Source organism: Rattus norvegicus, chromosome 5 (assembly GCF_021556685.1).
Source record: "Rattus norvegicus strain SHRSP/BbbUtx chromosome 5, alternate assembly SHRSP_T2T, whole genome shotgun sequence".
NCBI lineage: Eukaryota > Metazoa > Chordata > Mammalia > Rodentia > Muridae > Rattus > Rattus norvegicus.
In genome coordinates, this window is record NC_141538.1 from 147835655 (window position 1) to 147862300 (window position 26646).

The 26646-nt window shown below is 51.6% G+C and overlaps 3 protein-coding genes and 1 pseudogene across 5 annotated transcripts in view; 2 read left to right on the forward strand and 2 right to left on the reverse strand.

Annotated features, from left to right (window-relative positions):
• The window catches only part of Bsdc1 (BSD domain containing 1), a 32822-nt gene extending 26763 nt beyond the window's left edge, over positions 1-6059 (forward strand). Inside the window, exons 10-11 of one of the 2 annotated variants that reach the window (XM_087547861.1) lie at positions 171-274; positions 5940-6059. In XM_087547861.1, coding sequence (XP_087403987.1) covers positions 171-274; positions 5940-6059 — 224 coding nt within the window. 2 annotated transcript variants of the gene reach the window in all.
• Positions 4023-5672, reverse strand: Tssk3 (testis-specific serine kinase 3). 2 transcript variants are annotated; one of them, XM_087547862.1, is made up of 3 exons: positions 5217-5311; positions 4922-5069; positions 4034-4749 (listed from the first exon to the last, which is right to left on the reverse strand). In XM_087547862.1, the coding sequence occupies exons 2-3, from the start codon at positions 4959-4961 to the stop codon at positions 4088-4090; spliced, it is 702 nt and encodes a 233-aa protein (XP_087403988.1). In that variant the 5' UTR covers positions 4962-5069; positions 5217-5311; the 3' UTR covers positions 4034-4087. The 2 variants fall into 2 exon arrangements, with proteins under 2 accessions (NP_001007651.1, XP_087403988.1); NM_001007650.1 differs by lacking the exons at positions 4922-5069; positions 5217-5311 and adding an exon at positions 5397-5672 and having other exon boundaries at positions 4023-4749.
• A 73-nt stretch (positions 6060-6132) lies between the features above and the next one.
• Positions 6133-7105, forward strand: Fam229a (family with sequence similarity 229, member A). Its single transcript, NM_001109266.1, is given in 3 exon segments — positions 6133-6269; positions 6349-6495; positions 6601-7105. Coding segments are annotated over 3 exon segments (387 nt in total). The 3' UTR covers positions 6704-7105.
• A 1406-nt stretch (positions 7106-8511) lies between these two features.
• Positions 8512-8813, reverse strand: LOC148006060 (small nuclear ribonucleoprotein G pseudogene; annotated as a pseudogene).
• Between the last annotated feature and the right edge of the window lie 17833 nt (positions 8814-26646).

The following is a 26646-nucleotide window of genomic DNA, read 5'->3' on the forward strand; positions in this document are numbered from 1 at the left end:
GACTTGGGTATGAAGTAAGGTCATTGAGCCCAATTAAAAGTGGTTTATGGAAGACGTTGTACATTGTCATCCCCTTTAACAATAGCACAGGCACAGTGCGCCTAGCTAGTCTTCTTCAGACACTCCCTCCTTGTCACATGGTGCTCATTATGTGTGGCTCATGATTCCAGGCTCAAGCACGGACATCAGCGAGGACTGGGAGAAGGACTTTGACTTGGACATGACTGAAGAAGAAGTGCAGATGGCACTTTCCAAGGTGGAAGCCTCTGGGGAGGTGAGTAGGCCTAGTTAGCAGGACAAGCATGGACACTAGGGTAGAAGTGCTTTGCCAGCAAACCTTGCCAGCCTTCAGGGCAAATCCCTACGTCTGTCTGAGCTAATGCTCTTGGGAGAGAGTGAGGTTGTACAGTCAAACCCCTAACAGCTACCACTGGGCTCTGCTGCTCATCTGTCCCAGGAGTGAGTCCTGACCTTAGCCTTAGCTCTGTATCAGTTACCCAAGGAGCAAGAACCACCACGGTGGCACCTATGAGAAGCGCAGGGAGGCCACTGCCTCGAGCAGATAGGCCTGGGTTTGATACAGGGAGAAGTAGAGATGCTGAGCCCTGGCCTGGCCGTGTGACCTAGGAGACCTTAGCGAGTTCCTGGCCTCAGAGGCAGAAGGCCTTGGGCTGGGTCATTTAACATCTGTCTTAGAAGCTGTAGTGAGGGAAACCATGTGAGCACTGTAAGTGGGGTGCCTGTCATGATGTCATTCAGTAGACATTAGGGCAGTAGTTTAAGTTTGGATGGGCCTTTATTCTTCACTAACCTCCCCAAATCAAGAGTTGACCCAGTTTCTGCCAGAAATGACATGGCATACTTGTAATCCTGCCACTCGGGAGACGGGGGGCAGACAGAGCTCTGAGTTTTAGTTCAAGGCCAGCCTGGTCTATATAGTGAATTCTAGGACAACTAGGACTACACAAGAGATTTGTCTCAAAACAAAACCAAAAGAGGTAGTCAGTTTAGAGAGACTGTCTGCCTGTGAGTCTCAGTCTGTGTCTGTGGCCCTCTCTTTCTCTTCCTCTCTTCCTCCCCCCATCTCTCTTTTCTTTCCCTCCTGGGTGGGAAGGCCCAGGTTGGCCATGAATTTGCATCATTCCTCCTGCGTCAGCCTCCTGAGTGCAGGGATTGTAGGCATGGCTCAGCGATGGGATCTGGTTTTCATTTTGAAAAGCTGGGGGATGGGGGGATTAATGTACTCACTGTTACAGAGGCCTCCTCGATGTCCTATGAAGGACTTACTAGCTTATGTCTTAGCTCTCTTTAAATCTGAGTGAGCTTGGCTGGGAATATGGTTCTGTGGTAGAGCACTCATCAAAGCATTTAGGAACTCCTGAGTTTGATCCCCAACTCTGAGGAATATGCAAACATACAACAAGAGCTGACTGCCAGGACAACAGAGCCCCACTCAGGCCCTCTGTGGCAGCAGTCAGCTGAGAACAGGCCAGCAGTGATAAGGAAGAGCAAACTCGAGCAGGAGGTTAGAGTGCAGAGCCCTAGAAGATCTGTACAAAGGGAACATACTCCAGCAGGAGGGAGGAGTGTCCATTTGGTCTGTGACAGGAGCAAAAGTCCAGACTCCCTAAAACTTTAAAGTTAACAAAAGAGGGAAACGTTTTAGCTGGCTGGTGATGACTTAGCCCTTCAATCCCACCACTCCAGGAGCAGAGGTAGACAGGGTCTCTGTTAGTTCAAGACTAGCCTGATCTACACAACAAATTCCAAGACAGCCAGGGCTACACAGAGAAACCCTATCTCAAAACCAAACAAACAGAACAACCAAAAGCAGACATCAGCACTTGCAGCCCTGCACCCGTCTCTGAGAGTTCTCGGCTTTGCTCCAGAGATGAGTGTGCTTAGTGGAGGTGTTTCCTTTGGATCTGAAGAAATCAAAGCAGCAAGCTTCTCTCAGGCAGCGTGCATCTGTGTTACATTCCCAAAAGCCAGGGATTGTGGGGACAGCCTGGTCCAGTGGTCGCCTGGCTCAGTGGGGAAGGTGGGCTCTGGGCGTGACTCAGTGTCCGTTCTCACTATCTCCTCACCTTTGCAGCTTGAAGATGTAGAGTGGGAGGACTGGGAATGAGGGGAGCCGGAGCAAGCAGCTCCCCCACCCACGGCACATCCCTCCTCCCTCGCTCGCTCCTCAGTCAGCCTTGGAAGACACTGAGAATGTCCCCACAAATGGCCTCTGCCATCCAGAACTTCGAACATATTCTGGTGGCTCCTTGCTGGCCCTCTGCTCACACCTTGGAAGAGCCTTTTTAAATACAGATCCAGAAGTCTGATTTGTGCCAACCTTAGGATGACCTAAGGCGAGGACCCACCCTGCCCCCATCACCGGAGAGCCTGCATTTCCCTGCTATTGTGGGGATCCCTACTGGGAAACCTCCAGGGGGCAGCTGTCTCCTGCAGAGACAAGAGCTGAAGCCCTGGTCTCTTTGAAGACAACACACACTACCCCATAAAGCTAGTAAAGTCAGCAAGGAAGGCCATGTCACCTGCCCTTGGCTACCCAGGAATACTGGACGACGGCTTCATTCCTGTCCCAGGGAGAAAGGGGCAGTCATCTCTGGGACACCTGCCTCTGGGATCGCCATCCCAACCATTTCCCATTCCTGGGAAGTCCTATGGGCTCAGAATCCTAAGACCAAACCTTAACTCTTCTCCAGTCCACACCGGGATATCCCTACACCTTCCCAGGGCTTTTATGTCACATGCACCCAAGTCCTTAGCCCATCTGTGCCACTGCAAGAGTCTGCTCTTGTATTTCCCTCCCTCCCCAGGAAGGGAGGAGCCACTTTCAGGCCCTTCGGTGTGTTGCCTGGTAGGATAATGGCTCCAAGCAGCTACCTACCTACCTTGACTCCCATAGCTTAGGACAAGTCTGCTATGAACTATATGTAGTGAACAGAGAGGAGTACTCACAGGCCAGCCCCTCCTCAGCCCTCTGTTCTTGAGGGGATATGCTGGGATGAGCATCCTGAGACTATCTCCTGCAGAGGCCCTCCTTCCTGAAGACAGTCAGCCTGGGGCTCTTACCATCCGGAGACAGTGAGGGCCGCATGAAGACCTGGTGCACAGATGCTGCTCTGGTGATGCTGTATGCTGGCACACCCACCAGTGACTCATTTAAAGGAGCTTGGTCAGGACGCTATGAATGGTGGGCACTTCAAACCTTCAGTGAAGGGGATAGGGTGGACAGAATGCTAAATTTTTTTTGATGGGATGGGTTTTTCTCTTTGTAATTATTTTAATTAACCTTTTGGTTGTTTGTGCAATATTATATATTTTAAATTATAATGCATCTCCCCAGAGTATTTTGTAGCTGGGAAAAGAAAAAAAAAAGTAAAGAAAAAATTCTAACAGCTGTTAGTTTTGTAATTAAAAAGGAACAAAAATAAAAGAAGTTTGTCCTGAGCCTTTTACAGATTTGCCATAACAGCATTAAAGTGATTGAACAAAAGCCAGAAGTGTCTGGGGATGTTTGTCCCCCTTGGCAGAGGTTCTCACAAGTGAGGGTGTGACTTCCTGCCTGGAACTGGGAGCATAGGTGGGATAGCCTGGGTCCTAAGGATGCTCCTTGTCTCCTTCCTGACTCAACTTGGCCTCTGGTTTGAGAAAGGGATGGACCCAAGCAGCTTCTCACCAAGCCGAGGAGTCAGGAGGCCATGTCTGCATCCCAAACATGTTTGCTTTTATTTGGAAGGCAAGTCATAGCCCCTGGGTGGCTCCCCGGGATCATGTTTCTCTCCTCACTTCTCCCTGCCCATTGATGTTAGGGTCTAACTTAATGAGCGCTAACTAATCACCTATATGAAAATCATTTGAGAGCCATTAATAAAGGAAAAATCTAAAGAAGGCCCTTAGTTCCAGCAAGGTCTTTACAGGGAAGGTAAGAGGCCTGTGGGGCCGCAGGAAGGAGATAGACGTGAGCTGTGGGATAAGTGAGCTTAAAGGGTAAAGTATAGATCACCATGTTAGAAGCGGGTTTCCGTTTGCTTTCTCCCCCTACTTTATTGGGGAGGACTTGCCATTGCTTGTATCAAGTGCTTGCTAGCCATGGGTGCCAACTAACTTCTTCGATTGAAGGCCGGAGTATCATATCTGGTTCCAGGAGCCGCTTGAGCAGGTCCTGGCATTCGGTTGAGATGCCCAGATGGGTGGGGAAGGACACCCCCTTCTGCTGCTGCCACAGCATCTTGGGGATATCTGTATCATCAAAAGGTAGGCTTGCGCAGAGCATTACATACAGGACCACACCCATGCTCCAGACATCGCCTTTCTTGCTATCATGGGGTATGCCCTGTAGCACTTCAGGGGCGGCATAGGCTGTGCTGCCACAGAAGGTCTGGCTCAGCTCCCTGCGTGACTTGGGTAACACCTTGGCAAAGCCAAAGTCGGTCAGCTTCAGATTGAAGCCCTGCAACAAGGCGTTCTCACACTTAAGGTCCCGGTGGGCCACACCACAGCCATGGCAGTAGCGAATAGCCTCCACCATCTGGCGGAAGAGGGCCTTGGCCCGGCTCTCGGGCAGCGGCCCTCCGTTCAGCACACAGTCAAAGACATCCCCTCCCTCAGCCAGTTCCATCACCAGGTAGATTTTTCCATCCGCTGATTCCAGCATCTCATACACCCGGATGATGTTTTTGTGGTCCAGGGTACGGACAATCTGGAGCTCCCGAGGCAGGAATCTCTGGATAAACTCTGAGGAGAAAAAGTGGGGAGACAAAAATCAAGGTCAAGGGGCTGGGGATTTAGCTCAGTGGTAGAGCGCTTACCTAGGAAGCGCAAGGCCCTGGGTTCGGTCCCCAGCTCCGAAAAAAAAGAACCAAAAAAAAAAAAAAAAAATCAAGGTCAAAATGGCCTAGCTCCTCACTCTGGACTCCTGCTTTCCAGCTTCTAGACACCCGCCACATCTAGGTGTTCCTCCTCGACTCCCTGAACAGTCTCGGGTGTCTCTAGCAGCAAATATTGCCTTTTATTACTTCATGATTAGCTCATCCTCGGAACCTCCTCCCAGCAGCCTGTGAGACCACAGAGGAGGTATTTGGGAAGGTCAGAGCTATTGAGTCCCAGTACCCTTTCAATCTTCCATCTGCGTTGGCACCAGTGCTTGCTGTCTTCTGGCCAACACCTTTTGGGACAGGAAAAACCGAGGACCCTTTCTTTACCTTGTGCTTTCATTGTGGATCTGGAAAGGTGCGAGGATCCTGGATTCCCCACATCCTTCTATTTAGGGCAGAAATCTGATTTGCTTTCTGTCATTCTGACTCAGGGAAGAAGAAATGTTCTGAGGAAAGGGCCCACCCATGTTAGCTAGCCCACCCTTCCTCCAAAGGGCCCCAGCTCACCTTCTGGCCCTCCCATCTTGTCTATAATTTTAATTGCCACTTTTCTTTGATGTTTTTTGGAAAATGCTTCTTTGACTTTTGAGTAGGTCCCTTCCCCAATGGTCTTGCCCAGCTGGTACCCATTGGAGAGTAGAAAGTCCTCCATGCTGTGTAGCGCCTCCTTCTTGTCACCCTCTCAGCTCATGCTGCCTCCACGAGGCAGCTCTACTCCACCATCGCCCTTGGCCTGCTTCTTTTCCCCCCAAGGACTTCATTCACAGCTGCCTCCAGGGCTAGAACATTCTCCGTCTGGACACAGCCACAGGTGGTGGGGAGGGAGAGGACCAGACATTTTTAAACTCCTGTCCAATTGTGATGTAAATGCTGTGTGACCCTCAGACAACATGGGCAGTGTCCCTACTTTCCCTCACCACCACCAGCAAACCCAGCATGGGTTAAGTCATTCTTGAGTAAGGCACGGAGTGGTAGCAGTGCTGGGGAACGGGCCTGGGCGGCTGTGTAGGGCAGGGATGCGGGGCTTCTCCATGTGGGCTCCGCTTCCAGGCAGGTCACCCTCGCCTCCGAAGTCCCCATCCAGCTGTTGGGGAAGAGTGCAAACCGGTCACCAAGGTGCCGTCACCAGAGCCCTCTGGCTTCAGGCCCGGGCCTTCACTAAATGCCTGAACGCTCCGGGACTGCCTAGAATTCCAGCGAGGAACAGGCTGTGTGAGGTCAGCACGCAGAGACCCGGGTCACAATGCAGTCCTCCCCTTCGACGCTGGGGCCCGGGCGCGCAGCAGACACCTGCCAGGCTCCGCCTGGACCGGAGCGTCCTCCCGCGGCCAGGGCTCGGGCAGTTGCTTCCAGCCTGGGACCGGCCTCGGCCTCCGGCAGGTAAGCCACCGCACAGGAGGCGGGCACGGGCAGGGAGCATCTAGGGGCCCAGAGCTGCCTGACCCCCACTCCTATACAGAGTGCCCCGGGGCCTGGACATGAGTGCCCAGGAGACCCCACAGGGTCGAAGATTCCCCATTGAGGCCGGAGACTCCCCTGGCCTTGCCTCCGCCCCCGAGTCCCAGGATAGCCCGGAGCCTGTAGCTACGGATCAAAACCCTGTCAGGTGAGGCCCCATCGTCATCCCCAGGGCCCTGCCCCAAAGAACCCAGGCGCATCCCCGGGCTCGCCCCAACACTATGCGCCCCCTGTCGCCTGCCGCTTTCGCCAGGCCGCTCCGACGCTGCCCGGGCTGCCACTGTCTGACGCTGCTGCACGTGCCCATCGACGTCTACCTGGCCATGGGCGGGAGCCCCCGGGCCCGTGCTACCTGAGTGCGCCTGCGCACGGCAGCTCTGCAGGAGCCGGGACGGACGAGGCCAGCCGCGGGCCACCACGCTGAGGTCGCACGCGCCGAGCACGAGACAATGATGCACATTTTAAAATAAAAGAATGATGCACATTTTAATAAAGCACAGCATAAACTGTTCTTTCCACTCCGGGCTGGCCGTGTATGTGTATCCGTCGGATCATCGGGCCCACCGGCTTCTCTGACCCAGCCAGTATCAGATCTCTCCTATCCCTTGGGCCACCTCCTCTCTTGGACCAGCCCTCCACCCGCCTCCACTTCCCTGCCCACCTTCCTCTAGGAGGTTGTCACCCTCTTTCTGGCGGTTACTACCCTTTCCCTGCAGAAATCTTGGTCTTGGGTTCACCAATGACATCTTCGTTTCTCTGCGAGACATTGGCTGCTCAGAGCAGCTTGGGGCAGAAGCAAGAAAGGGAAAGTCGAGCAGGCGATGTAGAAAAAAATAATAAGAGACTGACCACAGTAACTCCATGTAACTCTCCCAAGCAAGAATTAGATTTGACTCCCTGTTGTTCTTTGTCCCCCCCGCCCCCCGTAGGGGCCAGGGGTGACCCCATCTGTTTGGACCTTTGGTTTCTCCTAAGACTAGCAGAATTACTGATTGAGAAGAAAGTTATTTGAAAAATATGTTATATGTTTTTTTCTTTTACTTTATGGGCATGAATGTTTTGCCTGGATGTATTTGCACGCACCAATGTATGCCTATTGAATTCCCTGGAACCACTGTGTGGTTACTGGAACTCACACCTGAGTCCTTTGTAAGAAGAGCAATTGCCCTTAACCACTAAGCCATCTTGCCAAAACCACCCCCACCCCCGTCCCAATTATTTTTCTTTTCTGACCTGGCCTAGAACTTTGTAGCTAAGGCTGGCTCTGAACTCAGGAGATCACCTTCCTCTGCTTCCTGAGTGCTCAGGTTAAAAGCACGCACCACCATGCCTAGCCCCCCAAGTTTCTTAGTTACCTAGTTCAGTAATGAGGAATTAAAGGACATGCCCAAGGTTTCCCCATAACGGGTAATGCTGGGACATCAAATTCCATTTCCTGAAACTAAACGCCTTGAACTGCCCTCCCCGAAGCAGAAGCCATGACAGGAAGGTCCCCAAGAAGGGAGCCTGTTTAAGTGGAACTCATTCTCACTTTGCCTTTGTTAGTCTATAGTAATAATGGTGGTGGGATTTTTGCAAGAGAACCTTTGTAGCCTCGGCTGGCCTCTACCTTTGATCTCCCCGACTCAGTTTCCCAAGAAAAATCACGTGTGTGCAATACACCGGGCCTTTCAGTTTGCTATGGTTTTAAAAATTGTTATTCTCTGTAAATATGAAGCTCTGTAACCCAAAGGTCTAGTTCAATCTCCAGTCCCTTGAGATCTAAAATGAATGAATATATCTCTCCCCTGACCCACACGAGGTGGAGTCCAAGCCCCTCTTTAGGATACTTCAGCTCCTTAAGGTCCTGTGGTCATCTCAAAAGGGCAATTTTTGATTGGTTGATTTAAAAAAAATTAAATAAACAAAAACCATACAGGTTCTCACACAGCCCAGTCTTGACTTCAAGCTCAGTAGGTAGCTAAGGCTGGCGTAGGGTGTGCCATAGGCTTGTGATACCACACGGGGTTTTATTCAGTGCTGGGGATCCAGCCCCTAAATTTGCACCTGCTAAGTGGTCTAACCTGTGCCTTTTAAACATGTTTTTCCCCCCTAAGTATCACTAAAGTTTATTTAGCAAAAAGTTTCATATGAAAATGCACAAGATCTAATTCTACATCACAATCAAACAGGCCTTCGGGAACACTGCTGAACACTCGTTAGACTTTCCAAGGCTTCTAACATGATGGCGCTGTTTCCTCAGATGACCACCGTCCCGATTTGTTCAGTTGCCCTCTGCTTACCATCTCCACACACCCATCAATCACAAGTTTCATAAAGGGATCAAAGCCCCGCAGTATTCCTTGTACTTGCCTGCCACTGTTTAACATCAATGATAACTTCTTATCCATAAACTTCTTCAGTTCAGGAGGGCGGGCTTTGCTCATGGCGACTCCTCAGCTGGAGCGACACAACAGCAAAGATAAACATCTTTTGAAAGACTGGTTGGTTTTTTTTTTTTTTTTTTTAATCTATTGATATCGTGGTGGTTTGGATGTGCTTGGCCCAGGGAGTGGTACTCTTAGGAGGTGTGACCTTGTTGGAGTATGTGAAGCCTTTCTCGGAGGAAGAGTGTCACTGCGGGGATGGGATTTGAGACCCTCCTCCTAGCTATTTGAAAACGTTCTTCTCCTATCTGCCTTTGGATCATGATGTAGAACTTTTGGCTTCTCCAGCACCACGTCTGCCTGGATATTGCCATGCGCCTGCCACGATGACAATAGACTGAACCTCTGAACCTGTAAGCCACCCCCAATTAAATGTTGTCCTTTATAAGAGTTGCCTTGGTCATGGTGTCTCTTCACAGCAGTGAAACCCTAACTTAGACGTGTTTTGCCAGCATGCATGTCTGCTCACTGTGTTCACGCACTGTCCACAGAGGTCAGAAGAGGCTGTGAGACCGTCTGAAACTGGGACTGCAGGCAGCTGTGAGCCACTGTGTGGATTCAGGGCATCAAACTCAGGACCTCTGGGAGAGCAGCTAATACTCACAACTGCTGAGCCATCTCTCCAACCCCTTTTTATTTTATTTATTTTTATATGAGCATTACAGATGGTCATGAGCCACCATGTGGTTGCTCGGATTTGAACTCAGGACCTCTGGAAGAGCAGTCAGTGCTCTTAACCACTGAGCCATCTCTCCAGCCCCCTTTTTATTTTTTTTTTTAAGCAGATTTTCTGTGCAGTTCAGGCTAGTGTGGCACTCAGCATGCTCCCAGCACCTTCTCAGGGCTGGGACTGCCGTGCACCACCACACCCAAAAAGCTCTCCCTCCCCGGGGTTCCTTAAATGCTGGGCTCTGTGGCCTCATCCAGCCCTAAAATGCTAAATCTTTCTCATTCTCTCTTTCCTCTCTGGTACTTCATTCCCTGCCCCACCCTCTCCTCAGCCTTCCTTTTCTTTAAAAAGACCATTAAAAAAAAGCCCTATAAGATAAGCATTTCCTACCATCTCCTATGCACTTCAGGCACTGATCTTACCGCGCAGGCCACGATGGGCTGGATAGCTCACTAGCTTTAGAATGTCAGCGAGCCAGGGAAAAGGGCATTCCAGGTGGAGCATTGTGGGCAACGGCTTTAAGGCGGGATGGTGAAAGGCAAGATCAGGAATTGAGTTTTTACCACTCAAGCCGGGAGCGTGCTCACACTGAGAGTCCACATGTGATGCGGGACACATTAGCCGAAGAAAAGGTACAGCGAGGCAGCCTGGAGGGCCAAGCTCGGGAGTTCAAACTTTGTTCTGCAGAGAGCATGACTAAGCCAGGCTCCAGTCCTCTGTTTCTATTTCCCCTTCTCTTCTGCTTCAATCCAACCCTGAGTTCAAGTCCTGTCCCTGCCATTTTCTGACTGTAGGAACCTGATACCTAAGCCTCTCTGAGCTTCCATGGCTGTATCTGGAAAGTGGGGTTTACGTCACCTGCAAGGCGTTGGTAAGGTCATGTCTGTATAGTACTGGGCTGGCGGCCAGACTCAGCTAGCCCTTGAAAAAAGCCCTTGAAACTGCTGCCACTCTGACCTTTGACTTCAAGGGGCAGCAGAGAGCCAGGCAGCCACGGACACTGTAACCACACAGCAGAGGGATGGATCTGGAACCTAGGCAATTAGGGAAGGGACAGCTTCTAAAAGCATCCCTAACTGGAAAGTTACTACTGCATTCCTCGCTCTCAAGGGTAGGGCTGGCCAGAGACTCTAGTACTGGGCTTCCTGGTCCCAAGCCTTATTCTCTGGGCCTGAGGAATGAGAAGGGACCCAGAAAAAGATGTTTGAATCACTGCCTTCTCTCTCAGATACCTTATTAGCTGGCCCCTCCCGAAGGGACCCCCTTTTAGAAGGAGGGGGCGAATCGAAGTACAGATGGACCCCCAGGTTTCCATGGAGATGGCAGGGAAAGGGTTGCTTTATCACCATGGCAACAATTGACGTCAGCACTCTTTCCCATCTCTCAATATGAGAAGGGGGGCAGCCACCCCAACCACAAGCGAACCCCCCACAAAGCCTCCTCCCTTTGCTGAGCCAATCAACTGAAGGGTGGACAGGCTTAATATAGCATAGAAGGTAAGATGCACAGGCTCAGTTGTCCGTCAAGCCTCAGTTCAAATCCTCACCCTGCCTCCTCCTAGCTGTGCAACTCTGAGCAGACTCCTTAACCCCTTCAAGCTTCACGGGAACAAGCGGGATAGCCTCCCTTCAAGAGCTGCAAGGAGGCGCAGGCCACACACTGGGACTAGACCATGGGAAGAGCACAGTGACAGCTTCTCCTGGGATCTGTCTGTCAGTGAGGACTTGCAGATGTGATTCTATTAACCCCTAGAGGGGGCCTCAGGGTGATCATGGACCAGACCCCAGGATGCGTGTGCTCTTGACGAAGTCAGCCAGTGGAATTTCCAGGCTCTGAGGAAACCACAGATGTCACTTTCCCTGGAGCCCATCACATCCGGGCTTTGACCCAGCTTCCTCCCTCTCCTCCTCCCATATGCCCTGTACTAAGCCTTGTTAGCAGCCTTCCACTTCCTGAGCCTCCCTCTACTCCTCTAGGAAAAAAGCTGAATGGGAGAGCACAGGAAGACAGGGGCCAGCCCTGCAGCAGCAGCAGGTTGAGCAGCATGAGGAAATGGGGCTCCCACACCCACTGCCCTTTCCCAACCCCCACTGAGGACTGGGCCTCAGAGGGGCTCCTCGTCCTGGCCCATTTCCTCCAGTCCAGGCAAACGAGGCCTGTCTACATTTCCCTGTCACCATTCCGAGGGAGACACCACCAGCCATCCAAACTCCTCAGGCAGCCCCCTCAACATTGCCAACTTCCGCACTTGGTTTTTCCAGCCTTCAGCCCCAGAGGAAGCACTTCTGAAATCTCTCTTCAGTGGCTTCATGGTACACTAGATACCAGGCAGCTCCTCAGAAAGCAATCTTCCTTGAGAGAGAGAGAGAGGGGGGGGGGAGGGGGGAGGTGTTGAATAGGGGGGTTCCAGGTTGGCCTCCTCCAGAGTGCTAGGATGAAAGGCTTGTGAGGCTATACCCAGCCTGCTTTGAATTTTCTGTTCATTTTAGCTTCCTACCTTCAAGCACGAGTACCTTAGGGCTGGAATGGCTTCTCAGATCCCCACTTAGCCCTCAGGTCTCCGCCAGTCTTTACCTCAGGAAAGGCTACCCTGCCCACTTTGTCTTTCTTGTTCTGTTCAGTCCCGGTCTGTGTGTTCACTGAGGCCTGGGGCTCTGCTATGCTCACCCTGACATTGCTGGGGCCTGGAGTGGGAGGGCTCCTAAGTCTGCAGACTGGACTAGCTAGTGAATGGCTGCTTGCCGAATCCACAGAAGCAAGCAAGGCCCTGATGGAGCCCGCAGAGACCTGTCTGGGAGTCAGAAGCGACTATCACAGGAAAGTGACACTAGGACAAGCAAGTCGTGGAGGTGGGAAATGTCCAGACATTAGAATGGTGTGTGAATTTGGTGCTGAAGAGACTGCAGGGATTGGGGGCGGGACTGAGGGGGAGGAGAGGGATGGGAAAGACACACCAGGTACACTGGTGCTTCGTCCTAGCTGCCCTACTGGGGCAGCCATGTAGGGGATGAAGGGTCAGCAAAGACAGGAGCATAAGAGGAAGCTAGAGACATGAGCCTTTCTAGCTGCTTGAATAGAAAAATGGAGAGGCAAGCGTGGGGTGGTGGTGGCCTATCCTAGTACTCCAGGAGGCTCAGGGAGGCAGATTGCTGAGTTCAAGGCCAGGCTGATGCTCCACACAGGGAGTTCCAGGACAAGCCAGGGTTATACAAGGAAACCCTGTCTCGGAAAAACAAATACCAAACAAACAAACGGAAAATAGTCAGGCGTACACACTCTTAATCCCCAGATCCTATAAATAAATAAATAAATAAATAAATAAATAAATAAATAAATAAATAAATAAATAATACCAGTCACCGGTACCTGTACTTTATATATTTCATTTAAGATGCTGAGCTGGGGAGATGGCTCAGCAGTTAAGAGCACTGGATGCTCTTCCAGAGGACCCAGGTTGAATCTCCAGCACCCACCCATCAGACCCAGTTTACAGAGCACCCAATACCTCTTCTGGTCTCTATGGTCACCAGGCAAACAGTGGAGCATAGACAAACACTCAGGAAAAACACCATAGACATTATATGGATGGATGGATGGATGGATGGATGGTGGATGGGTGGATGGATGGATGGATGGATAGATGGATGGATGGATGGATGGAGGAGGAGGAGGAAGATGATTAAAAAAAAAACCCAAAGCTTAGACTTCTGGCTTAAGCAAGCATTTTTTTTTTTTTTTTTTGGTTCTTTTTTTCCGGAGCTGGGGACCAAACCCAGGGCCTTGCGCTTCCTAGGTAAGGGCTCTACCACTGAGCTAAATCCCCAGCCCCTTAAGCAAGCATTTCTAAGGGAGGCCCTAACTGGTGTGATGCAGGAGCATGACTGCTGTGGTCACACCACCTGCAGGAGGTGGTGGGGGTGGGGCAGAGCCCCATTCTCCGACACACACTGAAGGCATGGGAACCCAGGTTTGGGCTTCCCTGTGCCCAGGCATGCTACAAGACCGGGGTAGGCAAAAGCTGCTAAGACAGCAGGAAAAGGAGCGCAGAGTGCCCCCAAAACAATGGGAGGGCCCCAGAGTATCTCAAGTGGGAGGGAGGTTCTCACTGTGTGAGTGTCCAGTCAGCCACTGCTGTGGGTCAAGTCAGATAAAGACTCCACTCATCCCTCGGATTTAGCAACAAGGAGGTCAGTGATGACCTTCGGGAGCTGTTCCCATGGAACGGTCCGGGAGGAAACCAGATTGCAGCAGGGGCTGAGGGGAAGTGTAACACAGCCAAGAATGTTGGCCTGAAAGGGAGCTGGAGAAGGGAGGGGCCAAGGAAGGCTTTCTGTCCTTTCAGATAGGCAGGACCAGAGCCTGCTTGCTGATGGGAGGGAGCCATCTTGGAGAGGCTCAACCAGGGATCGAGGAAGGGACTGGGAGAGGGAGACTGTCCAAGGAGAGAAAAGAGATCCTGAAATATGGCTACACAATTGGGGGGGAGGGCAAGTCAGGGCCTGTGCTGGACTCTGGGGGCTCAAAGTAGCTGCCCACTCTCCTCTGAAGCCTGCGTGAGTCACTAGGGGTTAAATAGTCCAGACTGGCAGTGTGGAAAAGGGAGCTAGGCCAGGACATTCTTCAGAATCTCCATACCAGGGAGCAGGATCCAGCCTGGGTTCATAGTCCTGAACCCGTGCTTCAGCGAAGTCAAGGACACGCAGACTTGCCCCACCCTTTTGCTTTTTGCTATCCCTCTCCAAACCTCAGTTCATTCTTCAGTGAAAAGAACATTACAACAGATGGAAGGCTTGGGGTCTCCCCCACACCAAGACAGGGTAGCCTGAGTAGCCCTGACTATCTTGGAACTCACTCTGTAGACCAGGCTGGCCTAGAACTCAAAGATCCACCTGCCTCTGCCTTCCAAGTGCTGGGATTAAAGGTGTGCACCATCGCTTCCCAGGAGAGGAATTTTAACGATTTGGAGTGCTAAAGAAGGGAGTAGTCATGGAGTCTTCCTGCTCTTCAGCCTGGCATGTGTTTGGAACATTAAAGTGGGAGAAAGCCTTTGAGATGTGTGTCCCTGTAAACACACGGACAGGGTTGTGGGAATGGAGGCCAGAGGCCTCTGGGTGGTGTGTGTGTGTTCCCTGAGGCTTTCCTGCACTCAACCCCACCCTTCCTACAGGCTCTGGGCCTAAGGGGCTGAGGGTCTATCTTTGGGAAAGTTGAAGACACTGGTGTGTGTGTGTGGGGGGGGTGTTGTCCCACCAAAGATTAACCCTACCCCAACTTCCTCACCACCTGACCTGATGTCTCCTCCTAAAGGCAGTGGGCCCAGGGGGGCTATGGGCTTCCAGACCTCCCCTCTACACCTATGGAGGTATTAAATAGTCCAACCCTGGGTTAAGAGGACCGGACATGCTATTCACTGAGACTGTCCACTTCCTGGTGAACTTTTCTTCGGTCCCGGTGAGGACGAAAGGAGAATGTCACTGGATAAAACGCCTTGACCTGGCAGCAGGTCTGGGGGTTGGAGGGAGGTGCCCAGGTCCTTGGGAAAAGGCAACCCGGGACTGGGGGAAGTTTCCGATTCCTCTCCTGGGTGCCTATCTTTCTAGATCGATTACAGTGACCTCGGTCTGTGGGGACTCCTCCCTGTGTGTACTCTCCCTAAGTGATCAATCGGCATCGCCTGGGCCAGAAACTGTATTTCTGGGACCGCCGCTGGGCCTCTTTGGAGCTCGCGGAAGCCGGGGAGACTACAGCCTGAGTCCCGCAGCGTCCCCGCCTGCCGGGTAGTGCCGTCGCTTGCCCAAGTACAGGAAGCCGCTCTGTCCGGGCCATCGGCCGGGCGACCTGCTCCCACCGAACACACTCGCTGGCTAAGGCGCCCAGACTCAGAAGCGGGTCGGGCAACGGGTGGGGTTTTTTGGGGGAAAGAAGGCGTGGCCAGAGAGGAGAGGGGCGGGATCCCTGGTGGGGAGGCGAGGCGGGTCCGGGTTCGGCCGAGCCCTGGAGGAAGTCCCGAGGTCTGGGCATGAGACCCGACCCTCGGGAGAGGGGGCGGAGTCTGAGGGGGAGGGAGAAGGCCTGCGGGGGATTCCAGCCCTCGTGGGAGGGCGTGGCCTGACATGGGTACTTGTCGGCCGGGAAAGGGGCGGGGCATGAAAAGGCTGGTCCCCACCTCGTCTGCCCTGCACGGGACCCTTCACGTGGAAGCTCTAGTGACCTAACTACCAGTTTCTAGGCAGAAGGAAGAAACCGGGTTTCTTCACGCCCTCCATAGCGGGAGTGAGGGGCGGAACTTGGAAGGAGCCATGGTTGGGGGTGGGGAAGGTCGAGCTAGAAAGAAGATCCAGCCTCTGGAGCTTTGACCTCCGCCGCATTTTAAAAAGTGAAATTCTTTTTTTTTTTTTTTTTTTTTTGAGGAGGAGGAGGAGGAGGTGTTAATCACAGCTTGTGTAGGGAGTTCGAAGAACAATCCGCGGGAATCATTTCTCTCCGGAACGCCTTCCGCCATTTGGGTTTTGGGGATTGAATTTAAGTCGGAGGGCTTGTTAGCAAATGCCCTTACCTTCTGAGCCATCTTGCCTGCCCACGAATGTATCTTTCTTTTTATTTTTAAAGGTTGGCAAATATAGGCATACTGAAATGCCTATTCACCAAAGAAGGAGCCCAAAACAGTTAACAGACTGGAGAGATGGCTCAGCAGCTAACAGCGTTTGCTGCTCTTCCAGAGAACCTGAGTTTAGTTCAGTAAGCATGTTTGTGGCCCACAACGTCCAGTTACTCTAGCTTTACAGAAACACTCTTCTGACCTCTGGGGGCATCTTCACTCCAGTGATATACACACAGAGAGACACACATATATGCATGAGAGAGAGAGAGAGAGAGAGAGAGAGAGAGAGAGAGAGAGAGAGAGAGAGAGAGAGCCCCACCACCACTACCAGTGGTAGCACAGGCTTTTAATCCCAGCACTCCAGGAGGCAGAGACAGGCAAATCTCTTCGTGTTCAGGGTTCCACAGAGAGACTTTGTCTCCAAAAATAAGACCCAAACATAGGGCTGGAGAGATGGCTCAGTGGTTAAGAGCACTGGCTGCTCTTTCAGAGGTTGTGAGTTCAATTCCCAGCAACCACATGGTGGGTCACAACCATCTGTAATGGGATGCGATGCCCTCTTCTAGTGTGTCTGAAGACAGCTACAGTAAACTTATATATAACAATAAAATAATTTTTAAAAAAGACCCAAACATAATGGCAGCTTTGTCCCCAGCACAAGGAGTTAGGATATCTTCAACTATTATCTAGGAAGGCCTCAGAACAAGAGTGACTCCAGCCCAGGGGCTAGTGGGCAAGATAAATGGCCAAAGAAAAGAACGACTCAGAGTTGGCTTGAACGATGGGGCCAATCTCCTGCGTGGTACCTGTGCGCTCCATATTTCTGTGCAGCTCTGAAGTCTGTGTGTCTGCTCTGCCTCTGAATTCCATGTAAATTTATTTATCGGCCCTGTTTTGGCAGCCTGACGTTTTTTTCCTCCACTGCGTTCTCGGGCATCACACTGGTGAGACAGTCGAGGTCCCTGTTCCCCTGACTAGACTCCTCTATGAATGGGCCATAAAAAGGCATCAGAGATAAGCAATGTGTTGTATTTGAGAACAGGGCTGGGCCAGGTGCTGCTTCATGTGGGGTGGGCAGGGACCATCTTACTCACAGGTCTAGACAGTGCCTGACACACTGGACTCGGTAATGTTGAATCAGTTGATCAGGAAGCTCTGTCACCTTGGAGGCTGAGGGGATCAGCCCTTTCTCACCCCCAGGAAGTATTCTAGATGGAGGCAACAGCATAAGTCTGGTTGGTGACCCGTATCCTCTGGCTCTGAGCTTAAGAATCCTATCGCTCTGGCTCTGCTCCTGTTTACTGTGTTTGCGATCTCGGGGGAAGTGCATTGGGTTTAAACAGGACCCAGGAGGGTCCCCAGGAAAACTGCCCAGCTGATTCACTGCAGCAAAAGACTGATCTAGGCAGATAAACCTGGCTCTTCCCGGAAATGCATCGGTCCAAGGACTTTGGCAGTTTTCCAGAGTAGTGACATCCTGCAGCCCTGAAGGAAGTTCTCAGTCCTGTCTAACCATGGCCCCTGCTGAGGCAACTTCAGTTTTCCAGTCCTGTTGCCTTGTGGGCAAAGGGGAGGAGTTGGGCTGGGCTCACAGTAGCAGGTTCTGTCTAGACCGAAGGTTGGGGAAGACCTGACAAGGGTGGGGAGTGATTGCCTGAAATTCCTCAGAGGAAAACCTCAGAAGGACAGAGATGGTTGAGGACCGTGTAAGCATCCATTACAAAGACCTCCGTATCTGGGTGCAAACCCAAACCCGGCAGCGGCAGAGGGAAACAAAGCCAGGGCTGAGCGGTCTCAGCAACAGCCCAGAAGACTGACACTTTGTTTCCTTTTGCACGAGGAGTTTTCTCTTTAAGCCTTGTGCTCGGTCTGTAGAAGGGAACCATCCGCACCTAAACTGTCCTCAGAGGAGGAGCCCGAGGCCCACAGACACTAAATGACTCATCCCAAGACATCAGGGCAAAGACGTTTGTGACTGTTTGAGCTCAGGACACCTGGAATGTACAGTTAAATTCCCTGTGCCTTGAAGCTCCAGAGGAATGTCACAGGTCTTCTAGGAATCTGGAGATACAGGCTTCGGTCTACTTGGGTAATGATCCCAAGACCCACCTGTGCTAAGCCAAAGATGAACAAAGGTGGCCTGGGAGCCCTGCACAAGCTGGTGTCCCCTCTCTATTATGAAGATACCCACCCCTTGCTTCTCTGAGCGACGAGGCTCTGCCCTTCAAGTCCCAGATAAACAGCTTTGTTTCCTGAGAGCTGCCTCCACTTGGTGCGGTTGTGTGCTGGGAGCTCTCCGTTCTTCCCAGTGATATACAATGCGTTGACTGCTACACTCCTGTGGTCCTCCCCCTCCACCCATGTCGTCTGTGAACACTCAGCGGGGCAGACAGAGCTCATGCCAGAAAAACAAAACAAAATAAAAAAAAAAACACAGGCCATCTGAGTGAAGGTTCTTTGGAGGATGGCAAACTTGTTTGGGACTTAGTAGTTCCTCTGAAGGGTAAGAAAGGCTCCAGGGATCCCTTGAGCTGTGCTTCTTGATAGCTGAGAAGACCCTGAGGGTGAGAGGTTGAGCACAGACAGCAGGAAGGAGGGCAAAGGGGAGGGAGGAGAGATCAGGCAGTTGTGAGCTGAAAGTCTCACCTCAGCCAGGGGCCACCAGACATTCAACTAGGTCTGCCTGCTAGCTAAGGTCAGCTGAGGGCCAGAGCGGTGGAGAACACGTGGGTTGGAGGAAAGTGTAGGAGAGCCATGAACACATTTAAAGTAGAGATCCATGCAAGTCAGTTCAGTCTGTGGCCTTCAGGTTTCTATGCTTGCTCATATAGTCTTCCCGGTCCTGTGTGGTCCTGAGGCCAGCAGTGGTCCTACCCCATCAAGTACATCTCCCCATCAAGGTATGGCTGGAAGTGTCCATGGCCCTCAGTGGGGGCCAGGCACGGTTGACACATACCTTTAATCCTACTACTCAGGAGGCAGAGGCAGACAGACCTCTTCTGTGTCTGAGGCCAGCCTGGTCTAAATAGGTAAGTTCCAGGCTGGCCAAGATTACATAGTGAGACCCTGTTATAAATAAAAGGGGGGGGGAAAAGTCATGAGAGCAACAGCACTCAACTTCCTGAAACCAGCACACTCCCAGGCCACTTCCCCCACCTGTCACTGCCCAGTCCCCCCTGGCTGGCTCTAGTCTAGACTTTACAGTCTCTCTCTCACCCACAGCCAGTCACTCACAGCAGCCTTTCTTTAGACCAGTCCAGCTGACTCTTCTCGGAATTCTTGCTGTCCCTTCTGATCTGTTTCCCTGAGCCGGTTTGTCTGTGTCCCATCGGTCCCTGTGGAGACACCCAGAGTGACCTCTAAAGGCAGCTGAATCCAGGCCAGAGGTCTGGGCTTGGAACAGAGATCTCGGTCACCTCCCTATAGCCTCTCATTGACATATGAGAGGTGGGCAGAAGAGACAGACAGACAGATTAGTTCTCTGTCTCTGTGTCTGTCTCTGTCTGTCTGTGTGTGTGCCATACATATTTTTACTCCAAACTCACAGATCCCAGCAACGTCCCAGAGGCACTTCAAGTCATCCTGACCCAAACCACCCAACTTCCACTCAGCCCCCTCTCTGCTCTAGGCTAACCCTGTGTAGCACTGCAACCCTTGCCCACTGGCCTAAGACAGACCCTCTGTGCCACCCTCAGCCTTGCTCCTTCTTTGTCCTTTCCCATGTCCTTGCCACCACATTTGGCAAGTGAATAGGTCACCCATTCTTCCTAGATACTGTTCCTCCCTCAGCCTCAAGGACACCCTACTCCCGGGTCACTCCCTCTTCCCTGGCACACCGCTGGCTCTCCCTCTTGGTACCTCATCCAGAGTCCTACTTGGAGTCCCTGGCCATACTCTGTCTCTAGTGGGTCCCACTGTGTCCTAAGGCTTCAAAGGTGGGACTGTCCCAAGATGTTATTTAAAGAAGACCGTATCTCCCTTTCGATTCAGGCTCCTCTGTCCACTCGATGCCAGCCTGCTCTCTCCATGAACTCCTCTGGGCATCTTCAAGTTCAGCTCCAAGGCTATGCCTTTAGTTCCAGCCTTGAGATCAGTGAGAACATGGGGCTCAGGGAGCGCTGGCCTTGGCTACCTCTCCTGACTGCCTCTGTCTCCTCTGGCTTTGATGACTACGACAGACTCGGCTCCTTTCAAGACAGCATGGAAAAACAGTCAGGCAGAGGGTGTCAAGGTGCAAGAGTGGGAAGGGAAGAGAGACACGGTTGCACTGGCAGCCAGATCTTGTGTTAGGGACATAATGGAGACCTCAATTGCTAGACGCTCTTCTAAGAGCAATGCAGAACCAGAACTGAGAGCCAGAAAACCGAATGAAGCCTGTTTGTTTTGTTGTTGGTCGGTTGTTTTTGTTTTTATTTTGACAAATGATTTCCCTCTGTGGTCCTGGATTTCCTGGGACTCACTACGTAGGCCAGGGTGGCCTCAAGCCTACAGAGATCCTCCAGCCTCTGCCTCCTAAATGCGGGGTTAGTGATGTGTGTCACCAATGGACTCAAATGGAGCATGTTTGATTTCAGATTCCTTTTTCATTTATATTTTATTAATATATTAATCATTTATAAAATTATAAAAATTATTTACATTAGGTTTCTTTTCTCTTTTATTGGATATTTTATGTATTTACGTTTCAAATGTTATCCCCTTTTCTCCCTCTCTCCTCCCCCTGCTTCTGTGAAGATGTTCCCACTCCCACCTCAACATCCTGGCATTCCCCTACACTGGGGAATCAAATCCACACAGGACCAAGGGCTTCTCTTCCTACTGATGCTAGACAAGGCCATCCTCTGCTACATATGTGGCCGGAGCCATGGGTCCCTCCATGTGTCCTCTTTGGTTGGGGGTTTAGTTCCTGGGAGCTCTGGGAAGGGGGCGGATCTGGTTGGTTGATAAGATTCTCATTTCTTTGTACCTTTCATTCCTTCTCTTAATTACTCAAAAAACAAACAAACAACAACAAAAACTGGTCAGAATGTAGCTTAGCAAACTGGGATGTATCTCAGAGGGCTGGGGTAGCTCAGGGGCTGGGGTGTGGCTCAGTGCTGGTGTATACACCTTGCCTGCATGAGGATGGTTCAGGCTGGCTGAGATGACTGGGTTCCATCCCCAACGTTGCAATAGCAAATGTGGAGCGAACTGCACTGTAAAGTTCCCCTGGGATGGTGGAGGGTTTGTCTAGTAGCAGAGAGAGAGAGAGAGAGAGAGAGAGAGAGAGAGAGAGAGAGAGAGGTGAATTATACATCCCAGGGGAAAGCAGGTCTTCCTCAGAGCAGTGGCTAAAGAAAGGCTGAGCTAAGCTGGGCCGAGCTGGGCTGAGCCTTGGCTTAGCCCTGTTTCCTGCTGGAACAACCAACGGGACACAGTGAAAACTGCTGAGCAGAAGCTCTGAACCCAGGGACATGGAGTCCGCTCTGGGAAGAGTCATTCTTTCCCCTTGGTGAATCTTGAGAGGTCCTGGGGAATGCTTTATCTGGATGTTAAGACAGAGGACCAGAGAGAGGACTTAGCTGATGAGGTAACTCTTCCACAAAACACAGGTACACATAGAGAGACACATAAGCACACATGGAGATACACACACACACATGCAGAGGCGCACAGGCACACGCACAGGGACACACAGAGGCAGAGGCACAGAGACACACACAGGCACACACAAGCAACAAGGCGTATCACACACAGACAATAGAGAAGTGGAAACTCAGAGAGCGTGAGGTTTTTGTAGAGGACAGGGCACGTTCAAATGTCCTGAGGTAGAGGAGGCACAACACTCTGAGGGAATGAACAGGTCCTGGAGTTGAAGCTCAGTGGGTCAACTAAAGGATAAGAAAACATCTCCGAATGCCCGCAGGATCTGTATGCGTGAGCACCGGGCTTCTGGCTTCCTCTCATGCCCCTAGCTCATTTAACCCACACTGAGTAGCCTTAGGGAGAAAGTATAGTCGCCATTACCATTTTGTAGATGTGGATGCTTAGGCAATACCACACCTTGTGACGACCTCTGTGACTCCCAAGGTCCTCATCTGACAGAGATGGCAAAGGGGAGGGAACCGGCCTACAGTTACAAAACTGGAGGGCAGCATGCCTTAGATCACCCGGGAGGAGGAGGCTGAGGGGAAAGGGTGTCACGGAGGCTACAGAGAGGAAAGGGTGTGATTGGAGATGGACTGGAAGTTTCAGTTTCCCTGCTAAGAGGGACTTCCCCTTTGTGGGGGATTTTGGCTGGAAAGTTAAAAGCAACCCAGACTTTACAGTGGGATAGTCTTTCCCCAAAGGTGCCCAAGAGTTGAGGAGGGAGGGAGTCGGGGCAAGGGCAGGCTTAACACAACCCAGATAACTGGGTTGAATTTCTGGTGACCTCATCAAGCTTGGGGAATTGAGCCAGGAGCACGAGCCTCTGCTCTCAGGGCAACCAAGCCCCACAGAGAATGTGCCTGGCCAATCAGCTTATGTGCCGTGCCGTCAACCCTGCCCTTGCACTGGTGCCCCCCACCCAACTCCTACATATATACCTCAAAAGAAAGGAAGGGGAGGAAAAGCAACAGCTCAGGAGAGTCTAAAATTCTGAAAGGGAATTTTTCAGAATTCTCCAGAATCCATAGCAAGGTTCAAGGTTTAGAACTGACAGGGAGGTTACAAAATTGATACCTCCTGGCAATTGAGGTAGAACCCAGGGAGGCCAGGCCCATGAAAAAGTCACCCTGGGTCCAGAAGTCCGTACTCAAGGGTCTTGGTTCTGTTCTTGCTGGGCTCCTCTTTTTTTTTTTTTTTTTTTTTTCTTTTTTCTTTTTTTTTGCTGGGCTCCTCTTTGCCAAGTCCCTAACTACTCTTATTCACCTGAAGTATTTTTCTAGAAGCCTCCAGCTGAGCTCAGTGCCCAGGGCTTTGTGCTAGTGTCTCTCTCTCTCTCTCTCTCTCTCTCTCTCTCTCTCTCTCTCTCTCTCGTTTTTTCCCTATTCTCACAGAAACTCTCCACTAGGCTTCTGCTTCCTCTTCAGCCTCTGAGAACTGTGACGGCTGTACCTCTAGGGTCCTAATGTGCTCAGTCAATGCCATAAGCCACCAGCACTGCCGCCTGTCAGCCTTGCCTAGCTTTCTGAAGATCTCTCCTGTGCTCAGGGATCCCCTTCGATCTGTATTCTGGAAGCTCTTGTCTCAGTCTGGCTTCTTCCCAGGCCCTCCCTTGCTGCCTGCCCCGCCCAGGTAGTGCTCCTGAAGCCTAAGTACTTCCTGGATGACCTCACACAGCAGAGAAACCAGAGGCCCTGATTTCCCCGGGTTAGCCCTGTCTTAAAAACCCGACTGTTGTCCGCCTCAGGTCACTAGCCAGACTTGAGGCTCTGGCCTTTGGCTCTGAAATATGCTCATCTCTATACAGAACCATGTCTTATTCTGGTTGCTCCTGGACTGCCCCTGGACCCCTCAAGCCCATCAAGGCGAAATTTAGCAACTCTCCAGGCTCCTCTGATGCCTGGCCTCACTCGATGGATGTTTAACTGGCTACCATCCAAAATAGGAAAGAGAGGCAGCATCACGGTCTCCCCATTGTCTCTATGCCCATTCTCTGAAACCAAGGATCCTGTCTCCCAGACTCGTCCCAGCCTAGGCTCTTCCCTCCACCCCTGCTCCCATAGAAAAATCAGTTTCCACTGATGACTGTCCCCTCATCTACCCTCTTCCTCCACAGGGCCCACTGATCCCTCATCCAACCTCAAGTCTGGCTTTTCCTTAAATCACTGTGTGTCCTACTAGACAGAGAACCCCTATGAGCAGGACTCCCGTGGCTCAACGCTTACCCCTCTTTAGTGTGAGCATGAGGGAGTCCAGTGAGTCTTCATGAGTATAGCTTAGGAACTCACTCCTCACTGAACAGGTCGGCAATCTGAGGCAAAGAAGGCGAGAACACCAGCTATGAAGCCAAGCAAGATGCTGACCCAGGGCAGATCTGGGGTTTCTGTTCAGGAGGATGCTTCTAGAAATGTAGATCCTGGAGCTGGGATCTGGATGATGCCAAGTGGCACTCCTTAGAGCCTCTAGCGGAGCCAAGCCCCCTCTTATCCCAAGGCCTTCACAGAAGATGTTTTCACCACTAGGAAGTTACCCACCCCCAGCTCAGTTGATATGCCCACCACGGCTCTCCTGGAATCTACTCTGAGGCCTGCTTACAGGGTGCCTTTTTACATTTTTTTTTTCTTTTCTTTTCTTTGGAGCTGGGGACCGAACCCAGGGCCTTACCACTGAGCTAAATCCCCAACCCCTACATTTTATTTTTAATTTCCTTTTATTTTAATGAGTATGGGTGTTTTGCCTGCTTGCATGTCTGTGCACCATGTGTACCTACAGAGGCCAGAAGATCTGATCCCCTGGAAATGAAGTTACAGACAGTTGTGAACTGCCCTGTGGGTGTTGGGAATGGAACCCAGATTCTGTGGAAGAGCAGTTAGTGTTCCTAACTACTAGGTCATCTCTTTAACCCAGAATTCCCCTTATTTGTTTGTTTTTGAGACAGGTTCACATTATATGGCCTTGGTTGTCCAGGAACTCACTATGTAGACTGGGCTGGACACAGATTCATAGACATCAACCTGCTTCTGTTCCCCAAGTGCTGGGATTAAAAGCACATACAGCCATGCTTCGGCCCTGAACCCACAGCAAGCAAGAGTCTCTTACCAGGAGAGCTGGGCAGATGAGGGGTGTGTTAATATGGGTCTGGGGCAGAAGAGGGGTGTGTTAGCATGGGTCTGGGGCAGAAGAGGGGTGTGTTAGCATGGGTCTGGGGCAGAAGAGGGGTGTGTTAGCATGGGTCTGGGGCAGATGAGGGGTGTGTTAACATAGGTCTTAATTTACGCCAGCTTCACTTCCAATCCATCCCAATCACTACTCTTGTCCCTCCATCCTGGAAAAACCCCTATCTCACTGACCAAAAGCAATTTAGAGGAGGAAAGGGTTTACTTGGCTTATAAACCCCAGGTCACGGTCCATGACTGAGGCAAGTCAGGGTGAGAGGTCAAGCAGGGGCTTGCAGCCAAACCCACCTGCTTGCCGGCCTGCCTGCCGTCTGGCTCAGGCTCAGTTTGCTTTCTTTCACAATTAAAGACCACCTGCTTAGGGAGGGCACCACTTACAGTGGGCTGGGCCCTCCCACACCCTTAGCAATCACAGCACCCTCTCAGGCCTCAGAACAGAAGCCCAGAGACAAGCCCATGGGTCAGTCTGAATTAGGCAACTCTTACAGTTGAAGTTTTCCCTACTCAAGCGACTCCTCCAGGTCCTCAGGTTAACAAGGACAGTTTACCACAGTCTCAGAGGCTCCCTAACGCACACAAGCTCCCGGGGAAGAGTTTCACAAAATAGATTCTCTTCAGTCTCTTCCCTCAGCCTCATACACGCTCAGCTCCATACCCAGTTACCACCATACAATCACCAACACACAGTCACAAACATAGAGTCTCGAGGAAGGCCAAGAATTCACCCTGAAAGTCTCAGAGTGACCAGCTGTCACCAAAGCTCTCTAACTCTTGAATACACAGAACCAAACAGAGATCAAAGATGCAGACCCCCAAAACATACAATAACAAATGTGCCCACCTAGGCTAGGGTCTCTCTCTCTCTCTCCCGCTCTCTCTCTCTCTCACACACACTCACACTCACACACACACACACAATCACAAAGTCATACGAAGTCACACACAGCAAATAGACACACAGTTGCAGACAGCTCCGAGTCCCAGAACAATGGGGGCATTGTCCAGGTTGGCAGCAGCTGGGGAGAAAGGAGCCACAGTGTGGGGGCTGCTGTGCTTGGTCACCACAGCCCCAGCATCTCCCGTTTTCCAGAGGTCAGATTCTGCTAGGACCTAGGTTGCTGAGACCCCAGCGCCCCCTCCTCAGCCTCCAGGGATGTGCAGGGAAGATGCAGAGCCTCCCCTGTGAACCAGGCTCTTAGGGGCTCTGGGGACTCGGGGGTCTTTAGACCCACGGTGTTCTTCCCTCTTGGAATCTTCCCAGAGACTTGTCTCTGTCCCCACCAGGCAGTGCCTGGGGGACAGGAGTCTTGAGATCTACTCCTAACCTCTGACCTCTACCCCTCCAAGGACACACACACACACACACACACACACACACACACACACACACACACACACTCACTCTCCCTTTGAGTCCTGCTAGCGAGTCCAGGCAGTGCCTGGCAGCACTGTGGGTCTCCTATTGTGGCTGAAACAGAGAGTAGGTCAGGACAGTCATCCCTTTAGTGGTGACAGGTAGCGCTACTATTCTGCGAGTGACCTGCAGTGGGGACACTGTGACCTTTCCTGTCCCCAAATAATTCTTCTTGCTTCTCACCCTCATCGGTCAGCCCCATTTCTCAACAGGAAATTCCTTAGGGGTTTTTCACCCTGTGCTGCCGGAGGCTGCTGTTTCCTTAGGACATATCACTTTCCCATCCCGAACTGCGGATGAAGCGAGGGGCTAGTCCTGCAGTGTCAGAGTCCGGGTGGGAATGGGCACAGGAGTGAACACAGAGTGCAGAATTCCTCTATGGTCGGA